This window comes from Hypanus sabinus, unplaced genomic scaffold (genome assembly GCF_030144855.1).
Source record: "Hypanus sabinus isolate sHypSab1 unplaced genomic scaffold, sHypSab1.hap1 scaffold_781, whole genome shotgun sequence".
NCBI classification, from domain to species: Eukaryota; Metazoa; Chordata; class Chondrichthyes; order Myliobatiformes; family Dasyatidae; genus Hypanus; species Hypanus sabinus.
This window is the reverse complement of record NW_026781632.1, coordinates 24,867-49,157: the sequence shown is the minus strand read 5'-3', so window position 1 is coordinate 49,157 and position 24,291 is coordinate 24,867. Positions and strand designations below refer to the sequence as shown.

At 49.9% G+C, this 24,291-nt stretch overlaps 1 protein-coding gene across 1 annotated transcript; it reads left to right on the top strand.

Moving 5' to 3' along the window:
- Window positions 1-718: 718 nt before the first annotated feature.
- Window positions 719-20,772, top strand: LOC132390131 (natural killer cells antigen CD94-like). The gene is made up of 6 exons (XM_059962725.1): window positions 719-746; window positions 4,239-4,333; window positions 5,786-5,905; window positions 18,981-19,123; window positions 19,389-19,453; window positions 19,780-20,772. Exons 2-6 carry the CDS (start codon window positions 4,267-4,269, stop codon window positions 19,979-19,981), a joined length of 597 nt encoding a protein of 198 aa, XP_059818708.1. The 5' UTR covers window positions 719-746; window positions 4,239-4,266; the 3' UTR covers window positions 19,982-20,772.
- The last annotated feature ends 3,519 nt before the right edge of the window (window positions 20,773-24,291 follow it).

Sequence of the window (24,291 nt, the reverse complement as noted above, 5' to 3'; positions counted from 1 at the left end):
TACTGCTAGTGAGGTGACCTCTATGACTCAAAAAGGAACAGATAGATTACCCCTGTCATCCCCTCTGTACCTACATCTAGGCACCTTAAAACTACACCCTGTCGTGCCAGCTAATTTAATATTTCCGTCCTCTGCAAATGTATCCGATCATTCTATTTCCCTTCCTCACTACCGAATCCAGCTGCAGTTTAACCATCAGGGAAACCAGGACGAGGATCCCAAAATCCCTTTGCGCCGCGGCTATTTGATATTTCTCCCAAGTCGAAAATCTGCAATGCTTTATTTTTTTTCCTGTACCAAGGTACGTGACCGTTCACTTCCACAAGTTGTACTCCATCTGCCAGTGTTTTGTCCATTTCCCTAATCTGTCTTCAACACCACCTGCAGATCTGAAATGTTATGACCGATCTACAGTGACTGTGGTTTCCCGAAGAGGAAGTCAAACGTTCTGTTGCAGAAGGAGGTTTCCGGCCGCAGGATCTGGAGCCTGTTGATTAGAATTGAGGAAATGACTGTGCTGAGCGCTGAGCTGTTGTCAGTAAACCGCAGCCTGACGTAAGTATTGCTATTGTCCAGTTGGGGAAAGGTCCAGTGGAGAACAAATGAGTTTTCACCCGCCTTAGACCGACTGTGGATAGAGAGGAATTGCAGCGGGTCAACGTGTTGGGCCCAGTGTAGATCCTCTGGGCTGCTAACATCCAGGAAATGCAGCAGGCCTGATTAGAGAGGCTTCCGGGGTGATGTTGGTAAGAACTGAGACACGGTTAGCAATAGAAAGGATAAACATGTTCTCAATAGTCTGCCGGGCTGAATATACTTCAATGAATGAAGAACCGGAGAAAAGGCAGATGATAGTGCTGAAGATGAGGTTACTGGTTTACAAACAGAGGCAATGTGTAGTGAGGAGAGGCTTTTGTCTGAGGAACTTGTCAGTCAGTGGGACGTGTTGCACAGTAAAAAGCAGATAAAATCGGAGAGGATGAATGCAGGACTGGAGGTGTTATATTATATTTGAACGCACACGGTTCACGGAATAAGAAGATGAACTCGCAGCGCAGTTGCAGATTGGCAGGTATGTTGTTGCAGACATCACTGAATGATGGATGCGGGAGAGATTCACATGGGTGGACGAGTGGCTCACTGAATGATGGATGCGGGAGAGATTCCCATGGGTGGACGAGTGGCTCACTGAATGATGGATGCGGGAGAGATTCGCATGGGTGGAGAGTGGCTCACTGAATGATGGATGCGGGAGAGATTCGCATGGGTGGAGGAGTGGCTCACTGAATGATGGATACGGGAGAGATTCGCATGGGTGGAGAGTGGCTCACTGAATGATGGATACGGGAGAGATTCCCATGGGTGGAGGAGTGGCTCACTGAATGATGGATGCGGGAGAGATTCGCATGGGTGGAGGAGTGGCTCACTGAATGATGGATACGGGAGAGATTCCCATGGGTGGAGGAGTGGCTCACTGAATGATGGATGCGGGAGAGATTCCCATGGGTGGAGGAGTGGCTCACTGAATGATGGATGCGGGAGAGATTCGCATGGGTGGACGAGTGGCTCACTGAATGATGGATGCGGGAGAGATTCCCATGGGTGGAGGAGTGGCTCACTGAATGATGGATACGGGAGAGATTCACATGGGTGGAGGAGTGGCTCACTGAATGATGGATGCGGGAGAGATTCGCATGGGTGGAGGAGTGGCTCACTGAATGATGGATGCGGGAGAGATTCGCATGGGTGGACGAGTGGCTCACTGAATGATGGATGCGGGAGAGATTCGCATGGGTGGAGGAGTGGCTCACTGAATGATGGATGCGGGAGAGATTCCCATGGGTGGAGGAGTGGCTCACTGAATGATGGATACGGGAGAGATTCGCATGGGTGGAGGAGTGGCTCACTGAATGATGGATGCGGGAGAGATTCGCATGGGTGGAAGAGTGGCTCACTGAATGATGGATGCCGAAGAGATTCGCATGGGTGGAAGAGTGGCTCACGATACACACTTACGATCTGGAAGAGGGCAGTAAGTGCAATGTATCTAAGTTTGCTGATAATACTGAATTGTGTAGGAAAGCAAATTCTGTATTCGACACGTAGAGTGTGCACAGAATTATTGATAGTTTAGTTGGTCGAGGGTCCGGCAGATGGAGTACAATGTTGGTAAATCGACTGTCATCCACTTTGGATGGAAAAATGGAAGAGAAGATTATTGTTTAAATGGTAAAAGATTGCAGCATGCTGCTGTGCAGAGGGACTTTCATGTTCCTCTGTATGAATCACAAAGGGTTCGTTTGCAGGTGCAGCAGGCCGTCAGGAAGGGAAATGACATGTTGGCGTTCATTGATAGAGGGATTGAAAGTAAGAACAGGGATGTTAAGATGCCATTCGACAGGGTCCTGGTGAAGCCAGACATGGAGTATTGTGTGCAGTTCTGGTCGCCTTACTTGAGGAAGGATATACTGGATTGTTAGGTGGTGCAGATGAGGGTCGCCAAGTTCATTTCAGATATAAGGGGGTGAGAATATGAGGAAAGATTGAGTCGCCTGGGGCTCCACTCATTGGAATCCAGAAGGAATAAAGGAGATCTGTGAGAAGCATATAAAATTATGATAGGTGTAGATAAAATAGAGGCAGGGAAGTTGTTTCCACGGGAGAGGGCAGAGACTAGAACTAAGGGACGTAGCATCTAGTTTCGGGCTAGTTGATTTAGGAGGGAGATGAGGAGGAACTGCTTTTCCCAGAGACTGGTGAATCTGTGCACAATTTTCTGCACAATGAAGCAATGGAGGCTTCTTTCGTAAATTGGGAGATTAAAGGAAGAGAAAGAGGCGTCGGAAAACGGGGATCTGAGTGTGGATGTGTGGAGCGGGGTGAAGGGAGGGAGGGAGATAGGCAGAAGTAGTTGGAGGTGGCGTTATTGGCCACTGGAAGAGAGGAAGGGGAAAGAGAATGTAAAAGTGAGAGGCGGCTGTGCATCCCAGGCCAAATGGCACCTCATCGCCAAACCCGCCCCCGACAAGTGCAGGAGACGGGGAATATGCAGGATGTTCTGTGGTCGGGTTGCAATCGGTGGGTGGGTGGGTGGGTGAGGATATCTCCAGGTCAAAGCGACAGGGATATTGGTTTTGGGGCCGTGGAAGAAAGTAGGGCAGATGGGGAGAGAGGGAAAGTGGAAAGTGTGAAATTGTTGGAGTGGAACGAAAGAGAAATGCAGGAGAGTGGAGAGAGACATAGAGGGTGAAGAGAGAGAGAGAGAAAGCGACAGAGAGCGAGAGAGAGAGGGAGGGAGAGAGAGAGAGAGAGAGAGAGAGAGAGAGAGAGAGAGAGAGAGACAGAGTGCGCCACAGGGCGATGAAAGCGAGGAAATTTTGTGGAGGGAACAAGTTTCGAGGAGTGAAATCTACCTCAGACGGAGGGGGAGTACTCACTCACCTCGGTGGGGTTTGTTCTGTGTCCGTGCTTTCTCGCAGACAGTAAGTCTGAAGGCCCGGCAGAGGAAGCTCCGACGCGCAAACCAGGAAACAACGGTGAATAAATATCTCCCGGAAAAAAAAAAATACCTCTGTATGAGTGACACAAATCCCTCCTCCATTACCCCCTTCCCTCAATATCATCTCCCTTCTTTCCACTCCATTTCTCTTTCACTCCCTGTTTGTCTTCCTCTCTACATCCTTTGACTACATTCCTCTCCAACGCTCCTCACGCATCTCTCTGCCCTCTCTGCAGTGCTCCCTTCCCCCTCACTCTGCTCCTCGCCGCTCCTCACATACCGCTTCCCTCTCGTCGTTCTCCAATTCACCAATTTCATCATTTCTCCCTCTATTCCCGAAATCTCTCCAAATCTCGTCAACTATTTCTCTATCTCTCTCCGTCCTCCTCCCGTTTACCTTCTTCTTCACGCTTACATTCCCTTCATTCGCATCTCTCTCCCCACAGTCGCCCTTCTGTCAGCTCCTCTCACCCAGTATACTTCCGCCCACTGCAGTCCCCCGATGAGCGCCAATCGGTTCCCAATCACCCCTCCACCTTTCTCCCCACTCTCAGCACTCTCCCCCCTCCATTTGAATATCTCTGAACCACCCTCTCCCACATCCTCAATCTGTCTGGCAGCCTGCACTTCCTCCCGCTGCTCTCGGTTCCTCTCTTTATCAGCTGTCCATCTGGTGTTTGCTCGTGTCGGTTTGGCCGCATTCTCAACGCGGGTTTCCTCTGACAACGGTCGTTTTCAGCTCAGAGACGCAGAGAGCCCTGAACGAAATGGACGAGGGCAATACCTACGTGAATGTGAAGTTCGGAGAAACGGGTCCACAGTCTCCTTCCAACGGTGAGTGGGGCAGTAAAACCGGGGAAGAGAGCTTCATTCAGTGTTTGATACCGTGTGCGTTGATCGGACGGGTGCAGGGAGCCTTATTGACACTCACTGTTCTGTCCCCAGCTGAACGGACGGGAGGGGCGATGAAGAGGGTGCTCTGTTGGAGGGTTAGTGAGGAGCCTGCGCTCAGGGAAGGGGCGTGAAGGCAGCGCCGGAAAGAGGCGTCATAAGGGGAAAGCTATGGAATAGGATGAAAAGAGAGTGCTGTGAGAGGTGTCAGTGGAGAGAGAATGTCATCGGCAGTGCGGTTTGGAGCTAATACCGTGGAATAAGTGTTGAGCAGGGGCATTGAGAAAGGAGTGTTGTGGGGATCGGCGGAGTAGGAAACACCGCAGGAGGACTGGGGAAGATGGACGACAGTGCGAAAGGCGCTGTCCAAAATGTTAACCTCACTCTTACCACAGTCGATTCACTTTCTCTCTTCCTTGTCCCTCTCTCTACTGTTTCTCCGACTCCCTTCTATATCTCTGTCTCCCTCTCACATTTCTTCTTCCCCCCTTCCCTCACTTCTCTTTTTCCAACTATCTGCGTCTTTTCCCCCCTCTCGTCCCTCCCACTCTTTCCTCCTCCCTCTTCACTCTCTCACCCCGACTCGCTGCCTGTTCTCCCCCTTCTCTCACCTTACTCCGACTTGCTTCCAACCCCGTCTCTCAACCACTTCTCTTGTCCTCTTTTTCCCTCTTCTTCCTCTTTCTCCCACTCTCCCCTTCATTCCCCTTCACTCTCTCATCGCCCAAACGCTCTACACACTCCCCTCTATTACCCCTCCCCGGCGTCCCTTTCCCAATTTCTACGAGTACTCTCTGCTTCCTCTCACCCTCTCGCTCTGTGCCATCTCTGTCAATCTATCTGCCTGTTCATCCCTTCTCGCTGCCCCCTCCATTTTCGACTGATCCGCACCATGCACTCTCCCATTCTTTATCCAACGCTCCGATCTTTCTCCCTCACGCTCTCTCCCGTCTCTCTTACCATTCTCTTGTACCCCTATCACCCTTTCCGCTCGTTTCCTTTGTACTTCCCCCCTCTCCTACTTGCCCGCTGCCCTCCATCTACCCATCTTTTTTTCTGTCTCTCTCACCCTTCTCACTGCCCATTCACTCATAAAACCTCTGGTACTCATGTCCCTCTACCACTCTCTACCCCCTGTCTCTCTCCACTCTCTGTCCCCTATTTTGTTCCATTTCCCTTCCCATTCCCCATCGCATGTATATCCATCAGCTTCACGTTCTCTCTGTCTTGTTCTGTCTTCCCGGCTCCCGCCGCTCACAATCCCCTATCCCTTACGTTCTCTCCTTGCCTTTCATCCCTCTCTCGGTGCCTCTCCTCCCCACTTACTGTTCCATCACTCTGTCCTTTCTCTTCCAATTCGCTAACGATCTCTCTTTCTCCCGCTTTCTCTCCCAGAAGATCCGACTTCCACCTACTCAGAGTTGAACTTTCCGAAAGACGAACCCCTCATCGTTGAGGATGAGGATCCTGCCATCGCCTCGGTGCGCGGCGAGCAGCCAATCACTGCACAGACAGGTCAGTGGTCGCAGTGATGACGTCATTCTGGCGGGTTTCACGAGTCATGCAGCCAAGTTCCCAGGTTTATAATGCATTTGAATAGACCTCTACCACTGGTAGGTCGTTCCGTAGACGGACCAGCATCTGGGCAACAAAAGGTTGCCACTCGCCTCCCCAAATAAATCTCTTCCTCCTCTCATCTTGAGCCTGTGCGCTCTGTTCCTCGGTTCTCCAATTCTAGTGAAAATAATTGCGTCCATTCACTCTGCCGGTGCCCATCCGCCCATCCTGGTTCTGTACACCTTAGTAATGTCACTCCTGCGCCCCAAGGAATAAACTCCCAACTTGCCTGACCTCTCCGTGTCATCCAGTGTCTCGAGTCCAGACAACATCTCCGTAAGTGTCCCTCTGAACTCTTTCCTGTCCAATTAGTTACAAGACTCAGCCCGAATAATGACCAGGGAGGACAGAGAGTTCTGTATTTGCCGGAAGGTCCTCCTATTGTCTAACCTGCCAAGAGCGTGAGTTCAAACTCTAACTACTTTGTGCCCACACCAGATAAGTCACCCAGACCTTCCATGAGTGGTAAAAGTGAATCAAAGATAATACCAGTTACGAAAGGATTTTCTGTTGCTGGACACTGTTTCCTTGGATTGCCGCGTTTTGAATTTGTAATGTTGGAGACAGTTATATCTTTCAGAATTACCTCCGGCGACACATTTGACTCGTCTGTTTTTATGCTCGTTTCTTACCGATTCATATATTGCATTACACTGTCATTGGGTATACGTCACGGGTCTCACCTTTAACGCCTTTTCATTGGCTCTGCTCCAAGCCACCATACGCTTATTGTCCTCTGACCAGCAAATCAAATTCCGCAATTTATGGCTCCATGTTTTCAGTCAGCTTTCTCACGCAGTCCGGTCACTGACTAACATTCACTATTCTGCGTGATATAGTCAATCAAATTACACCTCACAAATAACTTCAAATTTGGAAACGGTCCCTTGTTCAGCCGATTGCCTGTGGCATCACCCACACTTTAAAATTCTGATTAACCATGCGACTAAGTCACAAAGAGGAGAATAAAATCTTTTCATAAAATGGCAGCCTGCATCTCCTCCATCATCGTCTACACGGTCCTTGATTCATTCGAACTCACTCGTATGCAGCTTGCAGTTATTTCTGTCCGCCGACTGGTATTCTTCCCAGTGCAGGGTGACCAAAACTGAACACCGTCCGACAAGTGCGGCCTCGCCGGCACCATGTTCCTCTGCAACGTGACCTCCCAGCTCCTCAATTACGTATCCTGTCTGATGAAGGACGGCCGGTCTGACCACCCTGGTCATTCCAAAACCCGCATTCCCATCTGACAGAAAACATGGAAGAACGTCTCATCGGGCTCAAAGACTGTTTCTACCCCTTTGTTTCCAAACTATTGAACGGTCCACTAGCGTGAAAATATGTATCATTCACTTCACAATCCGAGACGTATGCCCACCATGTTAAAAACTGCAATATCACCCTCTAGTTTGTATTCTTTTGTAATAGATTTCCATATTTTCAGAGTCCATCTCACCAATGGGTTATCAATCGTAATTATGTACCTTTGTAGGTTGTTGCCAACTACATTTGCCTGTATGGGGATGGGATGTACTCACTTCTCAATGTTTTCCCATTGAGCGTCAAATGATGGGTTGTACCAACATATCACAGCTCTCAATTGTGCTGCAAAATAATAATTTCTAAGAGAAATTAGGCCTCATTCCCCTCTTTTCCTTGTCTAATTGCAAAGTTATGAGATGGACTCTAGGCTTTTAACCTTGACAAGTATATCTTGATAACATTTTGTTCCATTCATTGAATTTATTTTTTCTTGATCTCTATTGGTAGGGTCGGAAAAATATAATAGTCTAGGCAGAACATACGTTTTAATAGATTCAATTCTTGAACTGAGACTAAAAATGATCTAGGTTCCAATTTGTTATTTATTCCTTATATATATATCGATAGATAGATAGATAGATAGATAGATAGATAGATAGATAGATAGATAGATAGATAGATAGATAGATAGATAGATAGATAGATAGATAGATATAAAGGCTGGTAATTGCATTCTGATAACTTGCAAACCTTTTGGCATAATGATGCCAAAATATTTGAAAGACTCTGTTTACCATGCCCAGGGATATCTGCTTATATGCTTTCTATTTGTTGGTCTATAGTAATATGAAAGTAATTGTGTTCTATCTACGTTGAACGTGTATCCTGATAATTGACCATATTGTTCAAAGGATTGCATCAATTTAAGTAAAGAGTACATTGGTTGCCTGAGATAGATAAAAATGTCATCGAAGTAACAAGCCAATTTATGCTCTGTCCCTTTAATAGTAATGCCCTGATATCTTCATTTTGTCTGAAGTTTTGAGTTAATGGTTCCAGATATAACGCGAAGATTAGCGGTAACTATGCATAACCCTGGCTCGTGCTCCTTTCCAGGGCAAAACTATTTGATAAATATGCATTCAATTTTAACCCTCGCAGTAAGGTTTTCATATGGCGCCTGTATATTTTTAGTAATTGTCTCATAGAAAACAAATCTATGTAAAACTCTGTGAAGGAAATTCCAATTAACAGAGGCAAATGCCTTTTCAGCGTCCACACTTATCACTTTTGCTTCGATTTCAGTTCTTGTATGTGATCCATAATGTGAAGTGTCCTTCGTATATCGTCTTGTGTTTAGTGTTGTTGTATAAAAGCTGTCTGATCGTTATGTGGTTCTAAATGACCTACATTACATTTTATCCTTGCCTTCTTTCGGTACAGCTGAGATTATCGCTTCCTTCCAGCTGGGTGGCATTTGTGCCTTTTTTAGCACTTTGCACCTTTTGTATGGCTTCCAAATCCTCCCTGTAGTGAGACGAACAGAACTGAGCACAGTACTCCAAATGGGATCTAACGAGGGTCCCAAATAGCTGTAACATTACCTCACGGCTCCGAAATTAAATTCCTCGATTAATGAAGGTCAATACACCGGATACCTTCTTAACCACAGAGTCAACCTGCGCAGCTGCTTTGAGTGTCCTCTGGACTAGGACCCCAAGGTCCCTCTGATCATCCACTCTGCCAAGAGTCTTACCATTAATAATATATTCTGTCATCATATGTGGCCTACAAATCATATAAATGATATGGATGTAAATGTAGATGGGTGGGTTGATATATTTGCAGATGATGCGTAGTTGGGTGGGTTTGTAAAGCGGGAAGTAGAGTGGTAAACAATTCACAAACACTGGGAGGTCCGATTGTATACACATATCGCAAACCGAGATTCGTCTTTTCCCCCACATATTTATTTAGCGTTATTTATTTAGCGTTATTTATTTATTTATTTATCTATCTATCTATCTATTTATTTATTTATTTATTCATTCATTCATTCATTCATTCATTCATTCATTCATTCATTCATTCATTCATTCATTCATTCATCTATTTATTTATTTATTTATTTATTTATTTATTTATTTATTTATCTATCTATCTATCTATCTATCTATCTATCTATCTATCTATTTATCTATTTATTTATTTATTTATTTATTTATTTATTGAACTGCACTGCAGAATGCACTCATCCGGGCCTGCAGGTGTCGCTGCCCTGCAGATCCCCGATTTAGACTGAGCCGAATGGCGGGACAATTTACAATGACGGGTGGACGTCCCGACTGCTTCGTCTTTGGACTGTGGGAGGAACCCACTGGGTCACGGGTAGAACGTACAGACTCCCTGAACGACATGCCAGGAGTTGAGCCTTTGTCTCTGGAGGACAGCGTTACTGGAACGTTTTTCCTCTTGCCAGCAGCCACAAAACAAACAAACAAACAAAAAAAAACACACCATTCAGTGTACGGAAGTTCACACAACATTTTAATCCCCTCAAGACAGTCATGAATCCATAATGTGAAAAATGAATAAAGTTTGCCGACAATAATACAACGTTAAAAAAATAATGAAACCTAAACTCTGCCTCTCACCATTTTTCTCTTGCTCCATGTGTCTCTTCCCTCATAACTGACACTCATCCTCCTCTAACTGTTACACTCCCTCATTCTTTCGGTATCTCTCTCACCCCACTGACTCCCATTTCACTCATAATCTCGCATCCCTCCTATTTCCGCTGCTCTCTCTCCTCTAACAGTTTTCAGTCCATTGCCCTGTTTCCATCTCTCCAACGTCTATCTATCCCTTTAACCCTCTCTGTCCCTCTTTCTCCTCTCACTTCATACTTTCCCCCAGCTTCTCTCCCTGCCTCTCAGCCCTCTCTCTGCCAACTCATTCTTCTACTCTCTCTGCTCGCGTTGCCCCATTCTTTACCAATAACTCCCCCTTTTATTTCTGCCTACCTCTCACGTTCTCTCTCTCTCTCTCTCTCTCTCTCTCTCTCTCTGTCTCCCAGACGGCCTGACCTCCACCTACTCAGAGCTGAAATTTCCGAGGGACGAACCCCTCATCGATGAAGATGAGGATCCTCCCGTTGCCTCGGGACGCGGAGAAATTTTAGTGACTGCAAGGGCAGGTGAGATTTCACAGGAATGACGTCATTGTGAAGGGATTACGTGCCATATATGCAAGTGTTCAGGTCCTAGAGGGGATTTCAGTGCGCATTCACCTTCCCTGTGCCCCATGTGGTCTTTCACACCCCTGTAAGGTGGTGACCACCCTCCAATGAATAGAGCCACAACCTCTCTGTCCCTTCTCCGCAACTCAGCCCGTGGACTCCTTGCAACATCCTCGTAAATCTCGACCGAACTTTCATTTTCCCCATTTCATGGATTCAGTGAGACATTTGTCAGTTTTTGTCAGGTTGAGGAATTTGTAATCCAAGCGATGACGGCTAAAATTAGATTGAGAGAGGGAAGGGATGATCGTGGTGGAAAGAGAGAGGGGGGCTGCTGGGTGGGAGGCAGTCACAGTAGGAGTCACGCTGAATTCACGCACACGCTCCACAGGATCACGTAAACAGGGGACGCTGGAGAACATCAGAAATGGATCGCACCGTAAGACCTGCCTGCTCTGCCTCGTGACGTCCGCCTTTATCGTGATAGTCGCCGGGCTCTCCATCTATGGTGAGACTGACAGGCTCCGGGTGGAGTCAGAGCTTAAACAAAAAGCTTGGAATAAAGTGTTTTTGGGAAACCTTACCGTTACACAAATATGACACGCACCATACCACAGACACTGATAAGCCCCTGACCGTGACATTGACGCGCCCCTAAGTTCGACACAAGCACGCCTGTCACCGGCAGCGACACTGCCTTTACAGTGACACCGACACACCCCTAACCGCAACACAGAAACGCCACTCACATTAACTCCTACAAGCACCCTTACTGTGATACCGACACGCTCCTCGCTATAATATCGACGTGCCTCTCACCGTAACACAGACACGGACTTTTTCGTGACACCGATTGTACCCGGCATTGACAACGACCGTAGTCTCACACCGTGAACCGACAGAACACTCACACTGTGACACCGTCTCGAGCCTTACCGTGACAATTAAACATCCCTCCCGTGACACAGACACTCCGCTGATTGTGAGAGTCACAACACCCGACTACCCCAGAAAAGTGACTGCGACACGTCACTCACAGTGACAGCAACACAACACAGACTGTAACACCGCACACCCGACACCGTGACAACGTCACACCTCTCGGCGTGATATCGACACGAGAGTCAATGTAACACTGACACACCGATCAGGATGGCATCTATTCGCCCCTCACATTGACAGCAACTTGCTCTGTGTACTGACCCGACACGAACTACACGAACCTCCCCGTGACAAGACCTGATTCCACCGTAACACCGACACACTCCGACAAAGCACACATAGTGACATTCACAAGGACGTCACCTATACAACCCTCACCGTGACACAGACACACCTCACAGTAACCCCGACCCTACATACAACGCGATACCGACTCTTCCCTCACAGTGAACCCACAATGGGATGAGGGAGCATTTGGCTCACGTGGGCTGGGGACACGGGCTTTATGGAGGAACCGTGGAGGAGAAGTAAAATATTGTCAAAGAGATTTTTCACGATGTGAAAAAAACGTATATTACATTTAAAAACAAAAACAGTCAAGATGCCTAGAACAAGCCTTAGATAAGTGAGGAAATAAAAGAAGGCATCGAACTAAAAGCTCGTGCGTATAAAGTCGCCAAGAGCAATGGGAAACTGGAAAATTGGGAAACTTTATATAACCATATAACAATTACAACACGAAAACTGGTCATCTCGGCCCTTCTAGTCCGTGCCGACGCTTACTCTCACCAAGTCCCAGTAGCTCGCAATCTGCCCATAACCCTCCAATCCTTTCCTGTCCATATACCTGTTCAAGTTTACTCCCCATACAGGGACACCAACAAACCGCAGATCGCGACAGCGACACGTCCCTCAACATTACGTCGCCAGTCCTGTCATTGTGACCTCATCACACCCCTTACCGTGACACCGGCACAGAGCCAGGCCCTGTCCTTACAAAGGAGACACCCCTGACATTGATTCTGACACAACCATCACAACAATACCGGCAAATCACTCATTATCAGACCGAACATCCTTTGTCAGTGACACCGACACGCTACTCAACGTGACACCGAAACCTCGTTCACCGTGACACGTACAGGCCCCTCAGCGTGAGACAGACAGGACACTGAGAGTGACACCGACACGCCGCTCACCGTTTGGCCGACAAGCCCCTCAGCGTGACACCGACAGAACACTGAGCGTGACACCGTCAGTACACTGAGCGTGACACCGACAGAACACTGAGCGTGACACCGACAGAACACTGAGCGTGACACCAACACGCCGCTCACCGTTTGGCCGACAAGCCCCTCAGCGTGACACCGACAGGACACTGAGCGTGACACCGACAGAACACTGAGCGTGACACCGACAGGACACTGAGCGTGACACCGACAGGACACTGAGCGTGACACCGTCAGTACACTGAGCGTGACACCGACAGAACACTGAGCGTGACACCGACAGGACACTGAGCGTGACACCGACACGCCGCTCACCGTTTGGCCGACAAGCCCCTCAGCGTGACACCGACAGAACACTGAGCGTGACACCGACAGTACACTGAGCGTGACACCGACACGACGCTAACCGTTTGGCCGACAAGCCCCTCAGCGTGACATCGACAGGACACTGAGCGTGACACCGTCAGTACACTGAGCGTGACACCGACACGCCGCTCACCGTTTGGCCGACAAGCCCCTCAGCGTGACATCGACAGGACATTGAGCGTGACACGGACACGCCGCTCACCGTTTGGCCGACAAGCCCCTCAGCGTGACACCGACAGAACACTGAGCGTGACACCAACAGGACACTGAGCGTGACACCGACAGTATACTGAGCGTGACACCGACACGCCGCTCACCGTTTGGCCGACAAGCCCCTCAGCGTGACACCGACAAGGCACTGAGCGTGACACCGACAGGACATTGAGCGTGACACGGACACGCCGCTCACCGTTTGGCCGACAAGCCCTACAGTGTGACATCGCCAGGACACGCCACTCAGCGTAACAGTTACTCTGTACTCACTGCTATTCTCAGTATCACAGGTTCGACACTCCCTGATCACCTCCGACCGGGACTACAAGAATCTTTGGGAACGATATCAGGAGATGAATGAAACCAAGGCTCAAATCTGTCAACTCTTGACTAGCAGAACAAGTGAGTTAACACACAAAACCCTTATCCTTCACCTCAGAGAGAGGAGAAGCTGCACTCCGTGACTGAGCTCGGGAATCCGTGATGTGATCTTGCGGAAGGAGCGACACCTGGGGTCTGACAACAAGTGTTTGTAATGGGACAGTGCGGAGGGAGTTTCACTCTGAGTTGACACTGGGAGTATGTGATGGGGTGATCAGGGGTGAGCTTAACTCTGAGTCCAAACCACGGCATGTGTCTGATGGGACGCAGAGAAGGGATTATCACTCTTTGATTGATCGCAGGACAGTAGAATGGGATGATGAGGAGAAACCACTTTGTGGCTGATGACGGCAATGCGTATTGAGACGATGACTAAAAGAGTTTCACTCCGTGTCTCTCCCCGGGAGTATCTGATGAGAGGGTGTGGAGGTTTCACCCTGTGTCTCACCATGGGAATTAGTGATTGCTCTGTAGGAAGATCAATTCTGCATCTGACTCCAGCAGTGTGTGATGGGTCGGTGTAGAGGGAGATTCACTCTGTGTCTGAACCCAGGAGTGTGTGATGGGACGGTGTGGAGGGAGATTCACTCTGTGTCTGACCCCGGGAGTGTGTGATGGGACGGTGTGGAGGGAGATTCACTCTGTGTCTGACCCCGGGAGTGTGTGATGGGACGGTGTGGAGGGAGATTCACTCTGTGTGTGACCACGGGAGTGTGTGATGGGACGGTGTGGAGGGAGATTCACTCTGTGTCTGACCCCGGGAGTGTGTGATGGGTCGGTGTAGAGGGAGATTCACTCTGTGTCTGATCCCAGGAGTGTGTGATGGGACGGTGTGGATGGAGATTCACTCTGTGACTGAACCCAGGAGTGTGTGATGGGACGGTGTAGAGGGAGATTCACTCTGTGTCTGACCCCTTGAATGTGCGATGGGACGGTGTGGAGTGAGATTCACTCTGTGTCTCACCCCGGGTGTGTGCGATGGGACGGTGTAGAGGGAGATTCACTCTGTGTCTGAGCCCGGGAGTGCGTGATGGGTTGGTGTGGAGTGAGATTCACTCTGTCTCTGACACCGGAGTGTGTGATGGGACGGTGTGGAGGGAGATTCACTCTGTGTCTAACCCCGGGAGTGAGTGATGGGACAGTGTGGAGGGAGATTCACTCTTGTGTCTGACCCCGGGAGTGAGTGTTGGGACGGTGTGGAGGTAGATTCACTCTGTGTCTGACCCCGGGTGTGAGAGATGGGACGGTGTGGTGGGCGATTCACTCTGTGTCTGAACCCGGGAGAGTGTGATGGGACGGTGTAGAGGGAGATTCACCTTGTGTCTGACACCGGGAGTGTGTGATGGGACGGTTTGGAGGGAGATTCACTCTGTTTCTGACCCCGGGAGTGAGTGATGGGACGGTGTGGAGGGAGATTCGCTCTGTGTCTGACCCCGGGAGTGCGTGTTGTGTCTGTGTGGAGTGAGATTCACTCTGTGTCTGACACCGGAGTGTGTGATGGGACGGTGTGGAGGGAGTTTCACTCTGTGTCTGACACCGGAGTGTGTGATGGGACGGTGTGGAGGGAGTTTCACTCTGTGTCTGACACCGGAGTGTGTGATGGGACGGTGTGGAGGGAGAGTCACTCTGTGTCTGACCAAGGGAGTGCGTGATGGGTCGGTGTGTAGTGAGATTCACTCTGTGTCTGACACCGGAGTGTGTGATGGGACGGTGTGGAGGGAGATTCACTCTGTGTCTGACCCCGGGAGTGTGTGATGGGACGGAGTGGATGGAGATTCACTCTGTGTCTGACCCCGTGAGTGAGTGATGGGACAGTGCGGAGGGAGTTTCACTCTGAGTTGACACTGGGAGTATGTGATGGCGTGATCAGGGGTGAGCTTAACTCTGAGTCCAAACCACGGCATGTGTCTGATGGGACGCAGAGAAGGGATTATCACTCTTTGATTGATCGCAGGACAGTAGAATGGGATGATGAGGAGAAACCACTTTGTGGCTGATGACGGCAATGCGTATTGAGACGATGACTAAAAGAGTTTCACTCCGTGTCTCTCCCCGGGAGTATCTGATGAGAGGGTGTGGAGGTTTCACCCTGTGTCTCACCATGGGAATTAGTGATTGCTCTGTAGGAAGATCAATTCTGCATCTGACTCCAGCAGTGTGTGATGGGTCGGTGTAGAGGGAGATTCACTCTGTGTCTGAACCCAGGAGTGTGTGATGGGACGGTGTGGAGGGAGATTCACTCTGTGTCTGACCCCGGGAGTGTGTGATGGGTCGGTGTAGAGGGAGATTCACTCTGTGTCTGAACCCAGGAGTGTGTGATGGGACGGTGTAGAGGGAGATTCACTCTGTGTCTCACCCCGGGTGTGTGCGATGGGACGGTGTGGAGTGAGATTCACTCTGTGTCTGAGCCCGGGAGTGCGTGATGGGTCGGTGTGGAGTGAGATTCACTCTGTGTCTGACACCGGAGTGTGTGATGGGACGTTGTGGATGGAGATTCACTCTGTGTCTGACCCCGGGAGTGTGTGATGGGACGTTGTGGATGGAGATTCACTCTGTGTCTAGCCCTGGGAGTGTGTGATGGGACCGTATAGAGGAATAATCACTCTGTGTCTAACCCCGGGAGTGAGTGATGGGACGGTGAGGAGGGAGATTCACTCTTGTGTCTGACCCCGGGAGTGAGTGATGGGTCGGTGTGGAGGTAGATTCACTCTGTGTCTGACCCCGGGTGTGAGAGATGGGACGGTGTGGTGGGCGATTCACTCTGTGTCTGAACCCGGGAGAGTGTGATGGGACGGTGTAGAGGGAGATTCACCTTGTGTCTGACACCGGGAGTGTGTGATGGGACGGTTTGGAGGGAGATTCACGCTGTTTCTGACCCCGGGAGTGAGTGATGGGACGGTGTGGAGGGAGATTCGCTCTGTGTCTGACCCCGGGAGTGCGTGTTGTGTCTGTGTGGAGTGAGATTCACTCTGTGTCTGACACCGGAGCGTGTGATGGGACGGTGTGGAGGGAGTTTCACTCTGTGTCTGACCCCGGGAGTGAGTGATGGGACGGTGTGGAGGGAGATTCACTCTGTGTCTGACCCCGTGAGTGAGTGATGGGACAGTGCGGAGGGAGTTTCACTCTGAGTTGACACTGGGAGTATGTGATGGGGTGATCTGGGGGGAGCTTAACTCTGAGTCTAAACCACGGCATGTGTCTGATGGGACGCAGAGAAGGGATTATCACTCTTTGATTGATCGCAGGTCAGTAGAATGGGATGATGAGGAGAAACCACTTTGTGGCTGATGACGGCAATGCGTATTGAGACGATGACTAAAAGAGTTTCACTCCGTGTCTCTCCCCGGGAGTATCTGATGAGAGGGTGTGGAGGTTTCACCCTGTGTCTCACCATGGGAATTAGTGATTGCTCTGTAGGAAGATCAATTCTGCATCTGACTCCAGCAGTGTGTGATGGGTCGGTGTAGAGGGAGATTCACTCTGTGTCTGAACCCAGGAGTGTGTGATGGGACGGTGTGGAGGGAGATTCACTCTGTGTCTGACCCCGGGAGTGTGTGATGGGTCGGTGTAGAGGGAGATTCACTCTGTGTCTGAACCCAGGAGTGAGTGATGGGACGGTGTAGAGGGAGATTCACTCTGTGTCTGACCCCGGGAATGTGCGATGGGACGGTGTGGAGTGAGATTCACTCTGTGTCTGACCCCGGGTGTGTGCGATGGGACGGTGTGGAGGGAGATTCACTCTGTGTCTGACCCCGGGAGTGTGCGATGGGACGGTGTGGAGGGAGGTTCACTCTTGTGTCTGACCCCGGGAGTGTGTGATGGGACGTTGTGGAGGGAGATTCACTCTGTGTCTGACTCCGAGAGTGAGTGATGGGACGGTGTGGAGGGAGATTCACTCTGTGTCTGAGCCCGGGAGTGCGTGATGGGTCGGTGTGGAGTGAGATTCACTCTGTGTCTGACACCGGAGTGTGTGATGGGACGGTGTGGAGGGAGATTCACTCTGTGTCTGAACCCGGGAGAGTGTGATGGGACGGTGTAGAGGGAGATTCACCTTGTGTCTGACACCGGGAGTGTGTGATGGGACGGTGTGGAGGGAGATTGACTCTGTGTCTGACCCCGAGAGTGAGTAATGGGACGGTGTGGAGGGAGATTCACTCTGTGTCTAACCCCGGGAGTACGTGATGGGTCGGTGTGGAGTGAGATTCACTCTGTCTCTGACACCGGACTGTGTGATGGGACGGTGTGGAGGGAGATTCACTCTGCGTCTGACCCCGTGTGTGAGTGATGGAACGGTTTGGAGGGAGATTCACTCTGTTTCTGACCCCGGGAGTGAGTGATGGGACGGTGTGGAGGGAGATTCACTCTGTGTCTGACCCCGGGAGTGTGTGATGGGACGGTGTAGAGGGAGATTCACTCTGTGTCTGACCCTGGGAGTGTATGATGGGACGGTGTGGAGGGAGATTCACTCTGTGTCTGACCCCGAGAGTGAGTGAAGGGACGGTGTGGAGGGAGATTCACTCTGTGTCTGACCCCGGGAGTGCGTGATGGGTCGGTGTGGAGTGAGATTCACTCTGTGTCTGACCCCGGGTGTGAGTGATGGGACGGTGTGTTGGGAGATTCACTCTGTGTCTGACACCGGAGTGTGTGATGGGACGGTGTGGAGGGAGATTCACTCTGTGTCTGACCCCGGGAGTGAGTGATTGGACGGTGTGGAGGTAGATTCACTCTGTGTCTGACCTCGGGAGTGTGTGATGGGGCGGTGTAGAGGGAGCTTCACTCTGTGTCTGACCCCGGGAGTGTGTGATGGGACTGTGTGGAGGAAGATTCACTCTGTGTCTGACCCCGTGTGGGTGTTGGGACAAATTGGATGGGGCTGCACTGTATGTCCGATACGGGAGTGTGTGATGGAACTGTAAGGTGCGAGCGCCTCTCTTTGTCTGAACGCTGGTGTGGGTGATGGCTCGGTGTGGAGGAAGCTTGACTGAGGGTCTGACCACGGGAGTGCGTGAAGGGAACGTGTGGTGGGAACCTCACCTTGGATCTCCGCCCTGCAGTGTAGGGAACTCAGTCTGCGCCTGACCACGGTCGTTTGCGATGGTGTGGAGGGACTTCAATCTTCTATCTCATCCAGGGAATTTGTGATTGATGCTGAGGGAGTTTCGCTGTGTGTCTGAACTGACAGAGTGTGTTGATGGATTGTGGAGTGGTCTGCCTCTGATCACTCGTGTGTGTGATGGTACAGCGTGGGATAGTGGAAGGACGACATTCAGCGTCTGAATTAAAGTGGGCGAATTGGCACTGTGAGGGAGATTCACAGTTAATTTTTCCTGATTTCCAGAGCAAACTTGTTACAAGGATTGGGTCAGAAATGAAGATCGGTGTTATTTCATATCCACGTTTGAAACATCTTACCGTGGAGCGACGAAACAATGTTCAAACTACACATCGAGGCTTCTTCAATTAAATACAACAGAGGAAAAGGTACGTGTAACACCGTGAGGAGATTTATCCACAGCAATCTCACACTCCCGAGGTCAGACACCTACTGAATCTCCCACCGACCCGTCCCAGCACACACCCCCGGCGTCAGACACAGAGTGAATCTCCCTCCACACCGTCCCATCACACACTCCCGGGGTCAGACACTGAGTGAATCTCCCTCCACACCGTCACATCACACAGTCCTGGGGTAAGAAGCAAAGTACACCTCCTGATAAGAATTAATACTGTAATTTTATTTTCACAGAATTTTTTTTTCAACGCTGTCTGCCATCAAAATAGAAAATACTGGATTGGAAAATGTAAAGACGGGTGAGGTTCGGACTTACAGGGCTCTGTGTTGTTGGACTGTGTCAGTGCGTTTTGATTGCAGACTGACAGAGGTTTCTGGTAAAGGAGAGGGTCAGTGGGACTAGTTTGGAGACTGACACGGGTCCAAGCAGAGAGTGGGAGAGTATGGTTAGTATGGAGACGGTCACCGGGCTGTGGAGAGAGAGTGGTGTAGTTGGAACTGTCTGGAGACTGACACGGGGCCGCGGTGAGAGAGCGGTGTATTGGGAACAGTCCGTGAAAAACTCTCGTGGTGGTTTCCTGGATGTATTTCGCTTTTGTTGAGATTGTTTAACCCTTTTTGACAGGAAAGTGGCCTCTAATGTCCTGTACAAGACACACTCTGGGAACCTCCATTGCACTGAATGTAAATCGTCCAGTAGGCGATCCCCTTGCAATCGTAATGAACACCATTTCATCTGCGAGACGGCTGCATCTGTGTACCCGGATATTCCTGAGGAGATCCAGGATCTCTGTCGACATCCAATACGGGAGTTATCAATCATGTGACAACCCCCGCTATCTCCCCTGTCTCTCAACCCCACCGACAATGCCCCATCTGCCCCTCGGCCCTTCTTTACTCCCCTATCCCTCTATCGCACTCTCTCTCCATATCTCCTACCCTGTCTGACCCAATGCGATTTAAAGTGCCCCTCAGGCAAAATGAGCCAGCAATACCCCCCGATTTAATCCTGGCCTAATCACGGGACAAATCGCAATGACCAATTCGCCCACCGGCAGTCTTTCGCCCTCTCCTTTCCGGCTCCCTCCTACGTCTGTCTCCCCTATCTGATCAACTCGATCTCCCTCCTCTCGCTTGCCTGTCAGCACAATCCTGTGCCCTCAGATTCTCGATTCCACGACCCTGGGGACTGTGCGCATCCACCCTATCTGTGCACCCCGTCGTTTTTGCAGCTCTGCATCGTCACCCCTACGGTCCAAGGAAAAATGCCCCGACTTACCCCACCTCTGTTCATGCCTGTTCACACCGCGAGCACGGGAAATATCCTCGTAAATCTCCCTCCAACCCTTTCCAGCTCAGTGCCATCTTTCGAACAGCAGGGCGACCAGTACTGGAAACCGTACTCCAAGCGCGGCCTCACCGACGCCCTGTACAACTTCAACATGACGTCCTGTCTCCTGTGTCCGTGCCCGGACTGATGAAGGTCGGGTTGCCGAAGTTCCTGTCTGTCCGTGTCGCATGTATTCCACCGGAATAACGATCCGATTTTTATATCTCCGACTGAGATCAGTTCGGCACTTATATGTAAAGTTAATGTAAATTACAGTAAATAAATAAATAAACAAGCAAACAAATAAGTACATAAGTAAGTAAATAAATAAATACAGCGAAAATGTACAGGTGGGTTCATGAGATCGACATTGCGTTGACGTAGGGAAGAAGGTGTTCCTGAATCGTTCAGATTTCAGGCTCCTGTGCCTCTTCCCGCTGGGAGTAATGATCAGGGAAATTGCCCCGTGCGGTGAGATGCGTCAGTGATGGATGTCGCCTTTTCGAGTCGTCGCAGCTTGATGATGCCCGAGATGGTGGGGAGAGTTGCGGCCGTGATGTAGCCGGCTGTGTACAGAACACGCTACAGCCTGCACACCAGGCGGCGATGCGACAAGTCGGAATACTTCCATCGATCAACCGAAGAAATTAGCGATTATTCAATGTGAATCTAAATCTACACGCGCTCCTAACTTTGTCATCCCTTCTGTAGGGAGGAAGCTATAGGTGGTGGTGAACCCAGGTGCAGGCTAAGATTCAAAATAAACAAGATGGCAGGAACGTAATTGAAAGTTTAAATCACAAACCATAGTTCACGATATGCATCTCTTACGGTTGAGCACAGAGTGCTCTGCCCGAGCCCCTGAACTGCAGATATTCCATGGAGGAATCTGACAGGCAATAACTGGAATTCTCAGTCTCAAAGGGAAAACCCCAGATAACCACACTCCCGGGAAGGGGCGTGCAGAAATTTAGGTGCTTGCCCTTCAGCAGGGAACATGACACCTTCGTGTTGGCATGAATGCGTGGGGGCCCAGGATAGATTTACTGAGATGCTGATATCCGTGCCGTGTACCTCATTTCAGCTCTCTCCAATGTAACCATATCATGTAACCATGTTCATATGGAAATGAGGGAATGAAGGAGTGATGACGTCTGGTGTTACACCCGCTCCACCCGATATTGATCAATCGCTTCTAAGACTTTTTGCTGTTCTGTGTGGACAGGCCGTTGTTGTTGATTCCACACCACTTTCTCAACACCACGCCCTATTTACCCCCCACTTCCGCGTCCACTTCTCACCTCTTCCCTGCACTACATGTGAACACAACCACACGCAAAATCTTCCAGACATACACACAATTCAAAGCTAAGGAACGGCGTACTGCCTGGCATGATGGAAGGGAAGAAACTTCTGAACTCGGATGTGTGTTACGGGAACAGAAAAGCGGTTCTCTTGACTGAACGAGATTGCTCGATGGTACGTGCTCTTTACAGGTAATATGGGTAGGAAGATGGCGGCGGTTCTGCAAAGCTCTGTATGTACATTCGTGGCCAGGAACAGAAAGAACAATCAATTTAACATGGGGCTGAAGACTTCGGGTCGGAACGGGGGCTCAGATATGTGGATCATTGGGCTCTCTTCCAAGGAATATTCGACCTCTACTGACGAGACGGTTTTATTTCCATTCAATTTAAGCTTAATTGTAATTCCCTCTTAAATGAACACCCATGACTACACCCAGTACCAAGCTGCAAAACACACAACTTCAGCCGCACACCGCACAAAGCTCACATAATATGTATAATATATAGAGAAATGAAACACGTGTGGCATATCTGTAAAAACATTTCTGCTATATGTACATAGACACACACACACACACACACACACACACACACACACACACACACACACACACACACACACACACACACACACACACACACAGGCGCCCAGAGGCTCCGATATATGCATCTATGAAGCTACATGAGTCCCAGGGGACAATGAATGCTAACAAAATCTACAATCGACCGCAACAAAGCTTGCCTTCTGCTGAACGGTCACTAGGGGGCGGTAGACACTCCTGCCTAGAGGTCCGCCACAGCGCCCCCATGGCGTGCATCTCCTTCATTTCCTCAGGCTTTAGTCATTCTCTAACATCCCTGAGCTAGGATGGAACTGAAATCCCAGCGGGAAGGTTTGCCATTAAAATGGGGAGTGATGCGGTTTAAACCAGAATTGCAGGGGGATGAACACCAGAAAGGCATAGCATGTAGTGGAGTGGTTTATGGGACAAAGTCTGAAAGCAAAAGGCTGATCCTGCTGGGACTCATGTTCTGAGCTGCTTGCGTTTCAACACAGGAAGCAATGTACGAACGCAGATGAGCTGATGGCAGGCGCCAACGCTCGGATGCATGATATTTTAGAATAGAGAGCAAAATCTATGAGCAGAGGTCGGATTTTTTTTGTTTCTTTTCTCTGGAGCGGGGCAGTCTGAGGGAACAGCGGACAGTTGTTATTATCATTACGAGAGACACAGATAGAGCAGACGTCAGGTATTTATAGCCCTAGGATGGAAATGTCTAATCGCAGAGCACCCTCATTAAGGTGAGAGCACGTAATTTCAAGCGTTGATGAGTTCGGAAAGTTTCTCTAGTCACAGAGAGTGAATTATGATTGCCAGCGCTGGTTGTGGAGTGAGTTTCCCAGGGGCGTTTAAAATGCTCTTGAACAGGCACGGAGGTGTGCAGGGAAATGAGGGAAACGGACGTTCCGTCACCAGAAGAGCTTTAGATTTATTGGGATGTCACGACTTTATGAGCTGACGTGTCTGTTCTCTTCTGAGATATACGTTCTCGGTTCAGGAGAAAGAGCAGAGAGAGAGAGATTTTAACTCATTATTATAAACATAGAAAACCAGCAGAACAGTACAGGCCATCCGGCCCACAGAGCTGGATCGAAATAGTCCTTACCTGAGAAATTATCTCGGGTTACTCATCGTCCTCTAGGGGAAGAGCAGGGTGTTTGGCGCATCAGGGAATTTGACGATCAATTAACAAACACAAGGAAAATCCACCACTAAGAGCAGAGGCTGTGAACGGGACAAACAACATTCACCGTGACAGAGACACTGAAGGATTCTTCACAGTGTTTCGGTGTCACCGACTCAAACCCCACCGTGACACGAATACGCCCCTCATCGGGACACCGACAAACGGACACGCCCTGCACCGTAACAGTAACTCACTATTCAATGATACTGACGCAGAGTTTCGAGGTTCACCGTAGCACGGGAACTCTCCTCCAGGTATGAATAACTCCCTCCCTTACCAAAACCCCTCCTCTTCTCTGACAAACTCAACCTCGCTTGCACTATTCCTCATCTCCGTTACGAACTCACTGAGCAACATTAATCCAGCCTCTGACAGCACGATATCCCGTGCAAGTTACACCGTCTCCGTCACCCATTCACTCTCCTGAAAACGTCCCTATCTTCGTTATCTCCTACCTTTTCTACGGTACACCCCGACTCCGTGACCCGCTGCATCAACTAAAAACCTCCCCATGCCCGTCGCCGCCCCACTCGCTTCCTTCTCTGTGTTCGGAGGCAATTGTGGGAGTACGAGGAAGAGTTGACGTCTGCCTCTGTACCTCCCCTTCCATATGATATCTACCAAGAGGTTCTGAGCCTGTGCTCAACTCTGCATACACAGGCCAGTGGAGTGCTTCTCCACCACTTGATCAGCGGCTGCAACCTCACCACCCTTTCCCTAGCCTCCTCTCTCCTCCCCTTCCTTCCACTTC